Source organism: Artemia franciscana, chromosome 10, assembly GCF_032884065.1.
Source record: "Artemia franciscana chromosome 10, ASM3288406v1, whole genome shotgun sequence".
NCBI classification, from domain to species: domain Eukaryota; kingdom Metazoa; phylum Arthropoda; class Branchiopoda; order Anostraca; family Artemiidae; genus Artemia; species Artemia franciscana.
In genome coordinates this window covers 32900996-32919579 of record NC_088872.1, presented here as the reverse complement: position 1 = coordinate 32919579, position 18584 = coordinate 32900996, and the positions used below count along the sequence as shown (strand labels likewise).

At 35.7% G+C, this 18584-nt stretch overlaps 1 protein-coding gene across 1 annotated transcript in view; it reads left to right on the top strand.

Annotated features, from left to right (window-relative positions):
- The window catches only part of LOC136032093 (protein croquemort-like), a 64830-nt gene that overhangs the window by 10527 nt on the left and 35719 nt on the right, over nt 1–18584 (top strand). Inside the window, exons 2-3 of the mRNA XM_065712233.1 lie at nt 4567–4730; nt 8882–9023. Of these exons, the coding sequence (XP_065568305.1) occupies nt 4567–4730; nt 8882–9023 (306 nt within the window). The remainder of the gene's footprint in view (nt 1–4566; nt 4731–8881; nt 9024–18584) is intronic.

Here is an 18584-nt window from a genome sequence, read left to right as displayed (position 1 = left end):
TATTTCTAATGATAGAGGTTTTTCTCAGTGGGCGAGGGAGGCTATAGAAATTAAAAAACATATATTTGCTAATATTTCAATAAACAGAGACGCAGGGAATTTAAATATTGACCCAATTTATGATATTCTTTTAAAAAATGAACCAATAGTCGATTGGGGAATTAAAATTTTACACAATCACCAGGGGACAACATTACCCACTAGATCAAAAAGAGTTGCTTCAATGTTAGCTTACAAAAGGATTATTTCGCAACAGAATAATTAACTAAGTTTCAATTTTCATAAATTTTCCTCAGTTGCTCTTTGATTCTCATTGAAGTAACTCGCATAGCTGCTTTTCCCTACGTGGATAAGTAGCGACAATTGTATTTATTATATTTGGTGGTGGTTTTTATTTGTTTTAAGATTAGTTTTCTTTTAATTTTCTATCTTGTGCTGAAGACGCCTTGTTTTATACAGGCGAAATATCCGCGTTGTTTTAGTCTTTTAATTCTACTGGCCGTCGTCTCGTTTGAAGTTTTCTTTTTTAGAGTTTTATCTCTCTTGATTGTTTATTGTCATGTCTGGCCAGTTCGGCTTAAGAACTTTCATTCGTCAAGCTTACGGGCAGGATTTGTTAAATCAGCAAATTTTCTTAAAAAATTGCAAGAAGGAATCAGTGATTCCTAAATCTTTTAGAATCAATACCCATTTTGGTACTGAAAATGAATCAAAATTAAAAAACAAATTAAGCCTCATGGCTTTAAATCACAGGATTTCCGAGCAAAAACAAAGACGTTTCAAGTTGTCCAAAGACTTAAATTTTGTCGAAAATTCTTTGAGGAATAACCTTCCATTTGACATTTTTCTGAGGATTAAGGAAATGGCCGTTAGATCTTTCCACCATGATTTCCATTTGTCAAAGGTTCGTTTGGTCGACAAGTTCAATAGCCTTTTGTTTGAAAAGTTCCAGAATTCGGATATTTTTTATCCTCGTTTTTGTCTGGGTCCTGCCACTAAGAATTTGTCGTCTAAAACTCTTAGTAGTCAACAAGAGGCAGTTTTGTCGAAGGGTTTTAGATTCTGTTTTCCAACCCCAATTTCTTATTCAAAAATAATCTCTAAGGTAGAGTCAGATAAAGTCGAAGCTCCTCAAGAACTTAGAGCTGAAATCGTAAGGAAACTTAAGACTTTTAACATGAGCAAAATTGGCAATGATATAATAAAAAATGACATTAAAATACTTTCTGATTTGAAAAAGGATAAGACCCTTACTATCACTAGGGCAGATAAAGGCAATACTATTGTAATTATGGACACCGATGATTATGATCGTAAAATGAATACAATCATTTCGGACACCACTTTTTACAAGAAATTGGATTTCGATCCTACGGATAAATATGTAAAATCGATTAGAAAGGAATTGGAATCCTTGAAAAATAATTTACACATTACCCCACAATTTTATAATAAATTTTATCCAAGAGGTTGTTCCGCACCAAAGATCTATGGCCTATCCAAAATTCATAAGACGGGAGTCCCCCTCCGTCCCATTGTATCAACTTTTTCATCACCAGTGGCAAAATTAGGAAAGTGGTTGTCGGTGGCATTGCGTCCACTCTTAGGAACACAAAAATCATATATACAAAATTCCACTGATCTTACTAATAAGTTAAAAAATTTCACACTGGAGGAGAATTCAATTCTCTGTAGTTTTGATGTAGTGTCCATGTATTCAAATTGTAACGTAAAAAAGTGCGAGGATATATTAAGGATTAAATTACAAAAGCACTTTGATTTGATACAAGATGTGACCATGGCGAGTTTGGAGATTGAAGTCATTATGAAATTGGTTATTCTTGCAAATGAACATTCTTTTTATTTTGGTTTTAGAGGTGAATTTTATAAACAGGTGTTTGGTTTGGCTAGAGAGAAGAAAAGTGCGGTTTTAGGAAAGTTTGAGGATGTGTCGACTCTTTGGCTAATAACTGAGAATTTCCTGAGCTGTCAAACACCTTTGGTCCTCAAATCTATAGTTTATGAGCAAGCGTTCGATTCTGTTGATAGAAGAGCTTTAGCAAAGGTCTTATCCTTACATGGTATACCAGACAAATACATTAAAGTGATTTGTGCTATGTACGAGAATAACACTGCTGCTGTTAAGGTAGGAAATGAGGTTAGCAGCTGGTTTTGTATTTAATGAGGAGTTAAGCAGGGTTGTGCTCTATCCCCTTTTGTAGGGATTGATTTGAGGGACTTTGTCTTAAGGAGAACAGGAAAGGCAATGGGAGACCACAGAATTAAATGGGGAGGAAAAATTCTCCTGGACTTAGTTTATGCTGATGATTTGAGCATCCTAGATGAAAGTGTGTACAAAATGAATGAATTTTTAAAGGTTTTGCTAGTCCAGGGTACTAGAACAGGTTTGAAAATTAATGTTAAGACATTAAGGCTAGGAACAAGTGAAGATGAAAAGGTGACGCTGGGAACGAAAAGATTGACTAGGTTGGCAGTTTCACTTACCATGGTAGTATTATTAGTAAAGACGTTGGGAGAAGTGAAGGTGTTAAAAGTAGAATAGCCAAGCTCATGGTGTTTTTTCACCGTTAAAAAAATGTTTGGAAGAATAGGAAGATAAGTCTGCAAACCAAGATTAGAATATTAGAAGCTACAGTGATGACTGGTCAAATATGGCTACAGTGGTGACAGTACTCAAATATGGCTCTGAAGCATGGGCACTCCGAAGAGCGGATGAAGATCTGCTAGATTTTTTCCAGAGAAATTCCCTATGAATTATTCTGGGTACCCGGCTGACTGACCATATTTCAAACTGTAGGCTTTACGGAAAAATGTGGTTCAGTCCCCTTTCTAGGGCTATTATGAAAGAAAGGTTGAGATTGCTAGGATATGTTGTGCGGATGAAGGATAACAGGTTGCCGAAGATTGTCCTTTTTGGCCAACCGTCTAGGGTTAAATGGAAAGCAGGTCGTCCTCGTTTGGGGTTGAGGCCGTCATGAAGAAAGATTTATAGGAAATGGAAAATTCTGGGGATAGTGTAAAAAGGGAGGCTTTGAATAAATTAGGATGGAGGAGGAGCGTGTCTAGCTGTGTGGGCCTTAGGTAGCTTGGTGCTGCAGTGAGTTGTTAGTAATAGTAGTAGTATAAGTGGGGGCTGATGGTCCTCTTACCGCTTTTCAACATCATCCTCAACACGCCCTGAAAGTTTCAATTTAATAATTTAGCCGTTCTTAAACTATTGCAGTTCCTCCTTTTTGATAAACTGGATGCATATAGTGCCTTTTTATTTAGTAAAACATACCCCTCCACATTCTCCAAAGTTTCACCGTAATGCCGTTAGCCTTCTCGGATACACCCAGAGTCAAATATTTACCTTTTTTCTAATTATAAATCCTGCATGTAAACGATGGGCAAACTGCATAATCTACAACCCTAGCCCCGGGGCTATGGGAGGCATGAATTCCTTAGAAGTATAGCTAATAGACCTTTTTTTACTCTCAAAAAGGGTATTAAAACTTTTGACTTTCAATCGAATTAGCATCCTCCTAAGTTAAAACGACCACCTTCCAAAAAAAAACCTATTTGCTAATAGGCAATTTGCATAGCTTACAGCCCTTACACCGAGAGCCGGGGAGGGTTTCAACCCCAGAAGAATAGCTATTTGACCTTTGGACTATTTTGAACAAAATGGCTATCTCAAGATTTTGATCGTTTTATTTGGGAAAAGGGCCGCGGGGGGAGGGGGGAATGGTTTCCTTCCGGTCACTTCTAACTCTTAAAAAGGGAACTAAAACTTTTGATTTGCAATTGAATGAGCCTCCTCCAATGTTTTGTGCGACGACCCTTCCATAAAATCTTGTATGTTAACACTGGGTAGCTCGCATAAGTTACAGCCCTTTCCCTGAGGGCTTGGGGTAAATTATTTGAACAGCACCCTTAACCTAACCTATCCCCCCCCCCTAATGTGCAAATATATATATATCCCAAATTATACAAGTCCATTGCATTCTGTCACCCGTCAAATCTTACATTCAGCAAACTTCTCGGCTGTGTTTCATTGAATTAACTAGTACCAAATAATCTACGAAAAACTCTACAGTTCAGAAAAACAGAAAAAATGTGTTTCCCATTTTTGTTCTTTTTAGACTTTGCAAACCTGGATATCAGTTTGTAAGCTGACACTAACTGTTTGCTGGAAACAGCAATTTAGCCCAAGATCTAAACAGAGAGATTTCGTTTGAGTTTGAAATATGTTATAAATCGTCATTACTTATAACACTATGTCGCTTGATAGTTTTGGTTGTTCTAGTTTTATTTATGAAAAGAAAAGGAAAGGTAACACTTAGTCAGCACTCAGATAAACTTTATTTTTGTGCTTATCGGTTTGTTTGCACTTTTTCTCTGTGATTGTCAGGACCCATTGCTTCCCAATCCTAGCCCTTGCTTTAAAAGCTAGTTGGGATAGTTACACAGCCCTGCTCTTCTTTTGGCAGTTTTAGTGTTTCATATTGTAATGCGATGTGGAAATACATTGTATTCCATTCTAACATAATTTTCTTTTTTTAGGAGCTCAAGTATGTGCCTGGAACTATTGCTACTAGAATGTGGTTAAAGGCACCAATACCTATGTATATAAGGTTCCACATATTTAATATTACCAATGCTGAAGAAATATTAAATGACCCAAAAACAACCCCGGTTGTTGAAGAAATAGGTCCATATACATATCTGTAAGTCTGTATTCATTCTTGCTACTTTTTTTCTTCTCTTTAATTTCCTAATTTGAATGTTAACCCGTTAGGCTACAAAGGAACTGCATTTTAGCTGATAACTAAATTTTTACTTTTAAAAAGATCAAACCCATCGATACCAAATCTCTCCGAGAGGAGAGATTGGTTATCAACCAGAGACCTGGTTGATAAGGCCTGATGTTGGTTGCTTCGAAACAAAACCATGTAATCTATTTAAAATTTTCAAAAAAAAATATATGAGATTCCGAGGGTGGAGTGTAAAGGAAGTAGAGAAAGCGTTAAAATGTAAATCTAGGAGGTGTAAAGTAGATGCCATGGATGAAACTAGCAAATATCTGGAAGATGCAGCCAGACGGCATAATAGTAAAATATTGTACTGGCATGTCAATAAATTGAGAGGAAATAGTCAATCTGAATCTGTCCCAGTTAAAGATAGGAACACAGCCACAATTAGTGAGAAGGAAAGAGTTAAAGATAGGTGGTAGGACATTTTGAGAATGTGCTAAACTATGATAGTTACAGGAAAAGATATAAAAAAGAATGAAAAGGTTTGTGACACTTTGGATATGAAGGAAGATTTATTTTGCCAGGACGGATTGGGGATAGCACATAATGGCTTAAAAAATAATAAGGCCGCAGGTGCTCATAATGCTGGTAAATGAGTTTTAAATATGATAGTTGTGAGATTAGAGATAATTTACTATAGTAATTATTATAAGTAAATGTTACATAGATAAGTTATCATATTTAAGTTATTATTATATATAAGTTCCTGTCATATTAAGGGAGGACGGGCTCTCAAAGAATCTTCCTATACCTCTCATGTTGAACATTCGGAGTTTGCCTAACGTTCCTGAATTAGTGATTTCGGCGGCTTTTATTTTAACAGATGGGAAAAAATCTGGTTAATATTTTGATGTAATCAAGTCTTAAAGCCGACAATTATTTTTTTTATAATTCCAAAATAATTATAAAACCTGTTTCGGGTTTGCATTCTAGATTGCTAAACTTGACACTGTTGTTGTGGGGTATCAAAAAATAGAGTAAAAAATATTCTATTCAACAATCAAAAACTTATTTCTATAATATATACTTGCTGGCTGCAGTCCCTTCAAACACTTTACATATTTGTGTTCCGAAGTCAAAAATCCCCTTCAAAAGACTAGATGTAGCTGTAATCTGAGCGCGTGAGAATGCATAAATTAGGCCAAGGGACTAACTAGTCGGATTGTTTTTGAGCGATTCAGTGAAGTATTAGTTAGTTGTAACCGGTTTAAACAGAGTCTGGAGAATAAGTAGCGTGCAGACACCAAACTGCCGGTTAATAAATATATATAAAAAAATTATACTGTATAAATAATTACAAGAAGAATTGCTAAGGATAACCTGGGCCTAATCGTAATTTTGAGTGAGAAACCCCTTAAGTTCAACAGTATCATCTTTATTTAGTTGAATCGACGAAGAAAACTGATAAGTTTGTCTTTGACTGAGTTGTCGCCTCTGAAACGAATTGACTAGGGAGTAAAATGCTTGGACTTCCGCTAGGCCTTAATGTAATTTTTGCGGAAAGTACGTATTGATTTTAGGAACATTCTAACTAAATCACTCCAAAAGTAGGGCGATAAGAGCGACTGTGGCAGTTATGCACGCATTAGCTTGGTTTCTGTAGGAATTAAATTAGTTAGTATGATGATTCTTTTTAGGCTTAGAGCGTAGATTAAATAAAAAAAACTAGTTTTTTTTTAAATGAAAGTAAGGAGCGACATTAAAACTTAAAATGAACAGAAATTACCCCGTATATGAATTGGGTTGTCCCCTCTGCAATCCCTCGCTCTTTACGCTAAAGCCTTTAATTGTTTTAAAAAGCAGAATTGTGGCAAAGAGTCAAACTTTAGCGTAAAGAGCGAGGGATTGCGGAGGGGACAACCCATTTCACATACGGAGTAATTTTTGTTCGTTTTAAGTTTTAATGTCGCTCCTTACTTTCAGTTAAAAAACTATTTTTTTTTATTTAATTTCTAAACGTTTTTGAATTAATGCATGTTTGATTTTGGCTCTCCGCACATAAATGATTAAAATGAAATTTGCACATCAGTTCTTTTTTTGGCTAAATGGTTTTCTCTTCGTTTTGATCAGACGATTTTGAGAAATAAGGGGTGGGGAAGGAGGCGTAGTTGCCCTCCAATTTTTCGGTTACTTAAAAAGGCAACCAGAACTTTTAATTTTTAACGAACTTTTTTATTAGTAAAAAATTTATGTAACTTAAGAATTAACTTACGTAACAAACTTTTATATTCTAATATTTTTATTATGTATATGAGGGGGTTTATCCCCTCGTTAATACCTCGCTCTTTACACTAAATCTTAAGTTTTGTCCCAATTCTTTAAGAATGACCCCTAAATCAGAAAGGCCGTAGAATAAATAGTTGAAATTACTAAAAATACTTTAGCATAAAGAGCGAGGTATTTATCTCCTCCTAAATACCTCGCTCTTTATGCTAAAGTATTTTTAGAACCCCTTATATGCTTAATAATCTCTGTTCGTTTTAAGTTTTAATGCTACTCCTTACTTTCAATGAAAAAACTTTTTCATGTTTATTTTTTCATTGTTTTTTTTTATATTAATGCTAGAAAATCCTGCGCCCTTTTCATTGAATTTCTCTTCCCCCATGACATATTACTCCAAGCAAGGAAAGCTCATTATTAAAATCAGCATAAAAACCCGATTCTTTTGATGTATCTTTTAGCATCAAAATTCTGATTTTTAGAGTTTCGTTTACGATTGAGCCGGGTCGCTCCTTACTATAGTTCGTTACCACGAACTGTTTGATAGAGTTTTAAGAGAAGAATAGCGTGATTTTAGAAAGGGTAGAGGATGTGTCAACCAAATTTTCACTCTTAGATTGATAATTGAGGAGTGCCTGAGTGATCAAACACATTTAGTCTTCAGTTTTGTAGATTTTAGCAAGCGTTTGATTCAGCTCAAAGAAGAGCTGTAGCAAAGGTCCTATCCTTATATGGTATACCAGATAAGTACATTAAGGTGATTAGTGCTATATACGAGAAATGAGGGTAGTAGTTTTTTCCTATTAAATCAGGAGTTCAGCAGGGTTGCGTTCTATCACCTTTTATTTGGATCATTTTGATGGGCTTTGTCTTAAGGAACACAGCAAAGGCAATGGGAGAACACGGAATCAAAAGGGGTAGTAAAACTCTCCTGGTCCTAAATTATGCTGATAATTTAAGCATCCTAGTTGAAAGTGTAAGCAAAATAAATGACATTTTTTGAGGTTTTGCGAGTTCATGGTACAAAAATAGGTTTGAACATTAATGTCAAGAAGATTTGGTCGCTAAGACTTTGAATAAGGGAAGGTGAAGAGATGGTGTTGGGTGTGACCTAAGATTTAGACACTAGAAGCCACGGCTATGATGGTTGTCAAGTATAGCTCGGAAATGTAGGTACTTCAAAAACCCTAAGAAGTCCAAACCCTAATTCTAATAAGTGCTGCGATTGGTGGAAGACCGTAATTCAAGCAATGTATTTATTTTTCAGAAAAAAAGCATACAAATATTCGGAAGGACTGCAAAATACCTTTATATTTTTTTTATAGAACATAAGGTTCAATTCATTTGCTGCTTCTTAACTCCTATTATAGACATGTAGAAGGAAAAGATTGGTAACATTGTAGGCTGTCGTATTTAAACAAATTTTAGTACCTATTTGATTTTTGAGCCCTTTTTCTCGCATGGATTATAAAATTTCAAGGCGTGCGAATTTGCTTTTTTCTACAAAAATGCTGGCGAAAAATTACTTGCAATCCGCCAAATGCTACAATTTTCTGCAATGGAGATTGCGGAGCTGGCGAGGAATCACTCTTCATTCCGCTTGCAGTAAGACACTTCGCCAAATTCTTTAGAACAGAATATAGTGGCAAATTCATGAGGCTCCTAGAGACGAAATTATGGTTTCCGATTGATGGCTAGACTGTATGATTTTATGTCAGTAGTAGTAATGGTAGTTGTATCAAAATTCTACAACTAATGTGTTTAATCATCTTTATTCTTCTCTCTAAACCTCTTGATTCAATATATCCTCAGGTAATTAAAAAAATATATATATATTTTCTCAGGGAATTTCACGAAAGAGCATATGTTAACTACCATGACAACTACACCGTGACCTTCTACCAGAATAGGACGTGGAAGTATGTTCCAGAGTTAAGTAATGGTTCTCTTTCCGATGTCGTGACTGTTCTAAACACTCCTCTTGTCGTAAGTATACATATACACAAATTCAGTAGTTGATTAATTTTTGTGAATCAGTAAAATTTCGGTAGTTAAATATTTGGTACTTGTATGATCTAATGACCACACTTTGTAACCTGATCGACCATGCTCAAGAATTGAAGTTAGGTTGATCCCAATGAAAAATACCAAAATATGATAAAAATGTAATACCTTATTACACAATTATGGAGACTACAACAAAGAATTGTGGAAAGCAGCCACCCAGAACGCATTATACTAAATACCTAGCCTAACCAACTCTATATATTAAATATTTCAATTCAGTTCAATTTTTTGTTTACAAACAAAAACATAATAATTAAATTACTAATAACTACCCCAAAAAAGATACAAGAAAGCACTTTCTTGTATCTAGCCGACGGGGCGGCTACTTACAATTTTCTAAAACAAATAATTAATTAAATTAACAGAAAAAATTGGATTAAATAAAAAGTAAATTAATTACATAACCAAAATAAAAACTATAACCAATCTCTCTTAACCATTCAACCATAAAACTACAAACCTTTTACTAATAAATATTTTTTCAAATTGCTTTTAAATAATCTGAGGTTCTTAGCCACCCGAATACTCTCTGGAACGGCGTTCCATACACGGGGCCCTGAAAATCTAGTAGGGAAACCCGCCCTAGTTTCACTTTTATATGGTTACAATAAAATTATCAGCATGACGAGTCTCATAACTGTGTAGTGACCTATTGTCACTAAAATAGTTACGAAAACCTCAGGACTTACCGAGTTCCAACATCGGTATGCGAAAATTCCTAACTGGTAGTCACGCAACTGTCCTACATTAAGCACTTGTAATTTGTTTTAAGCAAGTTGAAGTGTTGGAGATACCTTCTACGTAGCTCCAATAAGACGAATCGCTTTATTCAGAAGGATCTGAACCAGTTTCAAATTTGAATAAAAATTGACCACAACAAGCATCCATATGAAACATAAGGGTAAATCAAAGGGCGGTATCATAACAATCATACCCTTGGAGGTAAAAAATTCTTAAAGCGTCCAATTGCACTAAGACCACGGGCAACCTTTGCTGCAACAACATCCCTGTGACGTTTCCATGATAGATTGCAATCAATATAAAACCCAAATAACGGATCTCCTGAACTTCGCAGCACAGGCTTATTTTCGAACATAATGCTGCCATCAATATCATGAGCTTTGCCTACTCTAGAATACAACATAAAACTAGCCTTGGCAACATTTACTGGTAATGAACTCAAGCTAGTGAAAACGTAGAAACTTCTCAACACAATATTAACTTTCGACACGACACTTTCCAAGCAAGGACTTGAAAACGTAACCCCAGTGTCATCAGCGAATGATGTTAGTCAACAATCCGGAAGATAAACTATTATGCCATCTACATAAACCAGGTAAAGAAGTGGACCCAGGACTGGCCCCTGTGGCACACCACAAGACACCCTATTGAGCAAAGAAGAAACATCATCAACCATTACTTTAATAGACCATCCGCACAAATAACTTTCAAACCACTTCAAAATCACTCTTTTGATGCCTAATCATTCTAATCTTCGCAGTAAAATTCTAAAATCAACCGTATCAAATGCTTTCTTAAAATAAAAATAAAATTGTTAGAGGGGTCTCACCTTTTTCAAAACAGTTATTTACAAAATCAACAAGATGAATGGCAGCATGACTAGTTCAATGACCTTTCCGAAACACGAATTGAATTTCAACTTAGTAGACAATATTTCATGAGGTGGTCACATAAGCGTCGGTAAATCACTTCCTCCAGTATTTTTGAGAATAACGGCATTATCGAGATTGGTCTCCAGTTTATGGAATCTGACCTGACACCGTTGTAAAGAGGAATAACTTTAGCTTGCTTCAATGCTTCTGGAAAGGTCCCTGTCTCCAGCGACAAGTTGACTATATGGAGTATACATGGTAATATATACATTATTATAGTCTTAAAAGTTCTCAGATTCACGCCATCAATCCCAACCGAATTCGATTCTATGCTTTTCACTATTTTCATCACTTCGTCAGTTTTGCATTTCTCAGACTGCAACACCAGATTGTCACCTCGAGGGTCTACAAATTCTTCACAAATAAAATTCTCCCTGTCATACTTCACTTTCCTGAACTGACGAGCCAATATGAGAGTAAAACTGGCCAAAATGATTCGCTACAGAATTTCTATCGCTCACATAGAACTTCTATTAATGTTAATGCAAGGCGACTGGCTACTTTTCTGAACTCCCATAAACTCATTAATGACTTGCCATGTCGCTTTAGTATCTCCCTTATGACCTGAAAACTTGTATTCATAATATTTCTTTTTGCCTGTCCTCTCTTGCCATTCATCTTATTTTTAACTCTCTTAAATACAGTAAAATCTGCATCATCCTGACTATTTAGAGATTGCTCATATAGCAGATCTCTTTTTTTTTATCATGTCTATTATTTCTTTCGTAATCCACGGCTTCCGAAGGTCATCTTTTTTTTTTTACCAGTCACAAAGGACACGTTTATCATAAATCGGTTGAAAGATAGACATAAATTGATCATAGACTAGTGAAGAATCTCCGGGGATCTCCAGAACTGAGTCCCACTTGATACAACTCAACTCCTCGGCAAAATTATTCAAGCTCTGCTTTTTTAGCTCACGCGTCAGTGTTTTCTTTGTCGGGATGTGTCCTTTTTTCAGACAAGTTACGTGAGCAGCTACTGGGAGATGATCCGAGCCTGGATAGAGTATCTTCTCAGAATAACTTTGTCTCAAATAACTACGTCCCACAAAAACATTATCAATTGGCGTCGCAGATTGACTAGAAATTTGAGTACACAGTTTAAGGGGTATAAATAATTCGAAACCATATAATTAAAGAAATCCAAATTATCACCTGAATAATCTAAAAGATTAAATCTAAAATCCCCCATACAAAAAATCCACCCTAGTAGCGGAAACAAATCTCAGCAACTCATCAAAACCTGCAATAAACTCCTCCAAGCGAACACTGGATGGCTTATACACCATACTAACTAGAACTTTCTTTTTTCAGTGCCCCGTTCAGTTCTAGGGGCCTATATTTTATTCAATCAAAATATACCTGCTTCGTAGTTTATCTCTTTCAGGCTAAGCTGATTATCTCCGAGTGTACACAGAAAACCGGTTTTATTACAGATCAAGAAATTGTGGTCGCTATATCATACAAGGACCGAATATTTTTATGGGTTATTAATTAATAATTACCCATAAATAAACTGTTCAATAAACATTATTGAACTCTGTTCAATAAATTCTGTAACTGAACAATAAACTGTTCAGTTACAGTTTAGGTCCCCAAAATAAAACCATATATATATTTTTGTTAGGATTTCGCGTTTGGTCATCAGTTCATCACCAACCTAGTTACTTCAGACTACAATCGTTCAAAACTTATTTTCACTGGTGGAACCCATTGAGTATTTTGATGAGTTGCAATCTCACTTTTTTTACGGTCTTTTTTATTTGATTTTCAATAATTTGTTTCTTCAAATCTCTTCAAAATTGTCTGTGACGATGTAAAACTAGCTCACTAATGAAAAAATGAAAAAAGACAAAATGGCCACGAATGACTTTAAATGAATTAACATTTCACCAGTAAAGATTGAACTCCTTCAATAATACAGTTTTGCTGTTTTTATAACGAAAAGGACTTTTTTGTATGAAATTAGGAGCTAAGTTAAACTTGAAACCAATATGGGTTAGAAATATCAGGGCGTCCAACCCACTTTAAACCTTTGCCCTTTATTCTAAAGTTGAACTGGCGCGTTATATTCCTTATATTCGTTTGATTTCCCTAACTTCAGTCAAATCGATTCGAAAATGTCTTTAACGACCTAAAACAGCTTCACTACTGACAAAAAGAAAATAAATACGGTCTGGAATTACTATCAAACGAATTGACATTGCACGAAAAAATGTTAATTCGCTCAAGCAATATAGGTTTTCTTTGTTGCATAATATAGACAAATTCTTTTGCATGAAAGCTAGAAGCCAATTAAAAACTTCGAACGAGTAAGGGGTTGGGAATATTTGAAAAAGCGGACTACCAACTTTAAATCTCCTTTCTTTACTCTGAAGTTTTAACTTGCTCGTTGAAGAAAGCAAAATTAAGTTTCAAATGTGCACACTAACAGAATATTCTGTAAATGGCGTTTGGTTCCTGCCAAACCTCAGATAAGAAATCTTGACCTTGCTGATCAAATAAGAGATAGTGCCTTAGTTGTACTATTAGGGGATCAAAATTTGGCTCGATTTTGTGGGGGTGGAAAGTGGGTTACTTGATCTGCTTCTTCTCAAAAGACAATGTTTCTACTTAAAACCGATTATTCTCAACGGTATTCCCCGATAGTCATGGGGGTAGCTTGTTTGAAAATCTATTATGTAATGATCTATTGCTGTATTACTTTATCCCGAAAGATAAAAGCTAACCCAGTCTTTGTTGTTATTTCCAAAAATGCAGCTTTTTTAAGCTTAAGAAATGTTGATTTGTTGCTTCCACTTAGAAGACAGTTAATTAATAGTGCTTTCGATCATATTGTATCGTTACATAATCTAATGTTGTATTGCTCTAATTTTGTGCCCTAAAACATAAAATTTAGCCCAATCTTGGTTATTGCTTCTACAAATGCAGTGTTTGTACGCTAAAGCAATGTTACTTTGCAGCTATCACTCAAAATGCAATGTTTCTACTTAAACCGACTCTATTCTCAACGGCATTTCTCGACAGCTAGCGGATGTCCCCCGTTTAAAATACCTCATGCACGTAACCCAAGGTTGTTTTATTTTGAACCAAAATATCATCCATTCTTTCCTAAATATGTACTGTGTTTTAGGCTAAGGCTTTTTTACTTTGCCGCTTCCACTCGAAATATGCTGAATCTGCTTAAAATTAACTATATTCTGAGCGGTATTTTTCGTCAATTACTGAATGCTGCTTCTTTTAAACCGGATCAGGTGCTTTATTATCTTATGTTATATTACTTTGCCCCAAAAATGAAACTTTGCAAAAAATTTATAAGCTAAGGCTATCCCCTCCTCAACGCCCCATTCTCGACGCTAAAGTTTATTTTTTCAAAAAATAGAGCTGTGAGAAAGACTCAAACTTTAGCGTAAAGAGTGAGGCATTGAGGAGAGGACAGCCCCATTCATAGATGGAATAATTTCTGTTCGTGTTAAGTTTTAATGTCGCTCCTTGCTTTCAGTATGAAGAACTTGCTTTTTTATTTAATTTCTGATCGTTTTTTAAATAACGGCAGGAAATCTGACCCCATCTCCATGGAGAAACCCCCTAACTATGGAAATGTCCTCTAGACAATTCAATCCCGGTGAAAATTTACCCCGGACAATTACTCTTAACCACTCTGCTCGTAAAATTGAGACGGAAAAGAGAAAGCAAGACATGTAAAAAGAATTTTGTATAAGAACTCCGGCAAATTCCCGTTGTGTATAATTTCTCCTGACAAATTAACTCCCTGGAAACTTCCCTCCTCATGGAAAATTCCCTCGTGAAAAACCCCCAGTAGAAAATTTGTCCTTCTCCCACCCGAAAATGTATGCATGCATCCCAATAACAAATACTATGCGTAAACAATGGACAATTTTATAACTTAAAGACCTTTCCCCTGGAGTTGTGGGGGGGGGGGGTCATGTTATACCCAAAGGCATAATTATTGGGCCTTTCAACTATGATGAACAAAATTACTTTCTCAAAATTTTGATCGGACGATTTTGAGAGAAGAGTGGCGGGGGAGGTGGCCTAGTTGCCCTCCAATTTTTTTGGTCACCTAAAAAGGGCACTAGAACTTATAATTTCCGTTTAAACGAACCCTCTTCTGATATTCAAGGACCACTGGGTTGATACGATAACCCCTGGAGAAAAAAAAAACAAAGAAATAAACACGCATCTGTGATCTTTCTTCTGGCAAAAAATAAAAAATTCCACATTTTTGCAGATAAGAACTTGAAACCTATATCAGGGTTCTCTGATACGCTGAATCTGATGATGTGATTTTTATTAAGATCACTTGACTTTTGGGGGGTATTCCCCCCTTTTTTCGAAAATCAGGGAAATGTTCTCTGGCTTGTAACCTTTGATGGGTAAGGCTAAACTTAATGAAACTTATATATTTGAAACCAGCATTAAAAAACGGTTCTTTTAATATTTCAATTGGTATCAAAAATCTTTTTTTAAAGACCATTTTTTAGAGTTCTGTTTACTATTGAGCGGGGTCGCTCCTTGCTTACAGTCGTTACAACGAACTGTTTGAACCGCAATTTTTTCAGATGTTTCTTTGGTTGTTATTACGCATGTAAGAGAGCTGCCCGCTTCTCAGTACCTCGCTCTTTACGGTAAAATTTTTGTGAATTTTTAAAAAGCTTATTATTCTTATTAAACGGTCCTTATGAGTCAGGATTCATTCTTAAATAACTTGAACAAAAAGTCAAACAATAGCGTAAAGAGTGAGGTACTGAGAAGGGGGCAACCCCCTTTGTTTGTTTTGAGTTTTAATGTTGTTCCTTACTTTCAGTTGGAAAAAAACTTGTTTTTTTTTATTTAATAACAACCACAAGCCGAAAATATACAATATCTTTGGTTTATTATCACATAAAGTCGTAGTTAAGAAGTTGCTTAAGATAATATTAAATATTAAGATTGGCCGAAAAATAACACAAACAAATTATTGTTTATATCGGCCATTATTTAACAAAATTCTAACCTTAGCGTAAAGAGCGAGGTACTGACGAGGGGAAGAAACTCCCTCATATACGTAATATGAAGGGTTTCGCACCCTCGTCAATACCTCGCTGTTTGCGCTAAAGTTCGAATTTTGTTCCGATTCTTTAAGAATGCCCTCTGAATCCCAAAATCCGCTTAATTAGAATTAATAGCTCTTTTGAAATTACACAAAATTCTTTAGCGCAAAGAGCGAGATATTGAAGAGGGGGCGAACCCCTGATATACGTAATAATTTCTTTTCGTTTTAAGTTTTAATGGTTTAAGTTCCTTGCTTTCAGTTGAAATTTTTTTTTTAATTTAATGTCTGATTGTTTTTAAATAATGCTAGGATAACCAGCACCCGCTTCATGGGAATTATTTTCCCCATTAAAAGTTCCTCCATGGAAAGATCCTCCCACGTAACCCTCTCCCCCGACCCCCTCCTCACCAGAGAAATTTCCGTGAAAATGTCTCTATACTTCCCAGCAACCAATACTATATGTAGAAAATGGGCAACGGGCAAATACTTCCCAGTAACCAATACTATATGTAAACAATGGGCAAAGTCATAACTTGCACCCCTTACCCGGGGACTGTGGGGGATTAAGTCGTCCTCAAAGAGATAGGTATTAGATTTTTCGACTATGTTGAACAAAATAGCTGTCTCAAAATTTTGATCCGATGACCTTCGGAAAAAATGAGCGTGGGAGGGGGCCTAGTTGCCCTCCAATTTTTTGGTCTCTTAAAAAGGGCACTAGAACTTTTTATTTCCGTTCGAATAACCCCTTTCGTGACGTTCTAGGACCACTGGATTGATAAGACCACCCCTGGAAAAAAAGCAAAAAAAAAACAACAAATAAACACCCATCCGTTATCTTTCTTCTGGCAAAAAAATACAAAATTCCATGTTTTGCAGATAGGAGCTTGAAACCTTTACAATTGGGTTCCCTGATACGCTGAATTTGATGTTGGGATTTTCATTAAGATTCTATGAATTTTAGGGTGTGTTTCTCCCTTTTTTCGAAGATAAGGCAAATTTTCTCAGGATCGTAAATCTGAGGATCGAACTTGAAGAAACTTATATTCTTAAAATCAGTATTAAAGTCCGATTCTTTTGCTATGTCTACTTGTATCAAAAATTCCGTTTTTTAGAGTTTCGGTTACTATTCAGCCGGGTCGCTCCTTACTTACACTTTGTTACCACTAACTGTTTGATATTAAAACCATACTAAATTTTGTATGTTGGTATTTCTAAAAATACTGTTATTTTATTCAATATTACTTTTCTGCTTCCGCTAAAAATACGATGTTTCTGTTTCAAAATTCTCTTTTCTCAATGGTGTTTCCCGACAGTTATTGGATGCTGCTTCTTTAAAACTGTATCACATTTATAGTCTGGTGCTGGATTGCTCCAATACAAAAAAAAACCTAACTACATCTTTGTCTGGGATTTCTAAAAATGCAGCATTTGAAAGCTAAGGCAATATTACTTTGCTGCTTCCACTCTAAGTATGCTGGTTCTACTTAAAACCGACTTTATTTTCAACGGTATTTCCTGTAAGGCATTGCAGGCTGCTTTTTTCAAAATGCATCGTTGTAGAATCTAATGCTGTATCACTTTCCCACAAAACATGAAACTTAGTCTTATCTTTGTTTCTAAACAAGCATCATTTGTAAGCTAAGACTGTGTTGCTTTGCTGCTTCTCCTCAAAATACGATGTTTCTACTTAAACAAACTCAATTCACAATAATATTTCCCCATAGTTAATCGATACTGCTTTTTTTCACATCATACATACAATCTAATGCTGTATTACTTTACCTTAAAACATGAAAGGTTACCGATTCTTTGTTGTTATTTTAAAAAATCCAGCTTTTTTAAGCTAAAACTAGATTTTCATGGGCAACGTGAGGTGTTGCGGTAACCTTTTTTCGGCTTCGCCGAGTAAAGTGTTGCGAGAGCAACGCTTTGGTTTTGTTTCCTCGCTTCGATTAAACAACGCTGAAGTTGTTAATCTGTAAGGATCTTTAAATAGATACTAGGTACAACAACTCACAAAAGTTGCAAACCCCTCATTGCAACTAGCAAAAGTTGCAAGCCCCTCATCTCTGAAGATGACTGTAGCCTAACAGCCGATTATTACTCAAAAGTCCCCTACATGTCTTACCTCTGGAACCAAATTGGTCTTACCATCAAATACACCGGAAACAAATAATAGATACACCAAGTAGCAAAAATTGCGAACCCCTCGTTGCCGAAGATGATTATGAACTAACAGACAACTGTTGCTTAAAGCTCCCCTATATGTCTCACAATTGATATCTGCCTATTTTTGGTTTCAGTGTGTACCTTACTACTGAAGTTGTCAACCCCTTTAAACTTTCAAACTGATTTATCTCATGGAGGAATTTTTCTACCAAAAAATGGATGACATATCCTTTGATCAGCTCATCAAGAGCTATCGACTGCTGTCTAAAAAAAATTATCTGTCTTAGTTCAAAAGTTGACTTTTTTGCCGTAGGCCAAGTCTCTAACGTCATCACTTAGAAAGGAGCAAAGGATAAACTCTAATTTCTTTAGCAATGAGAGAACTTTTAAAGTTTAAGAGGCACATCTGATACCATTTCTCGACCGCAATCGGTAGAAACAATAGATTTTTGGCCCCAGGCAGGAGTTCTGCGAAGCTTTCCAAAATGCAAAGTCATATTCATCAATCCGGCCTAAGGTCCACACTTTCCGTAAAAACCGTAGAGGTTAGATCCTTACCACTTTCTGTGAATAAGCTGAA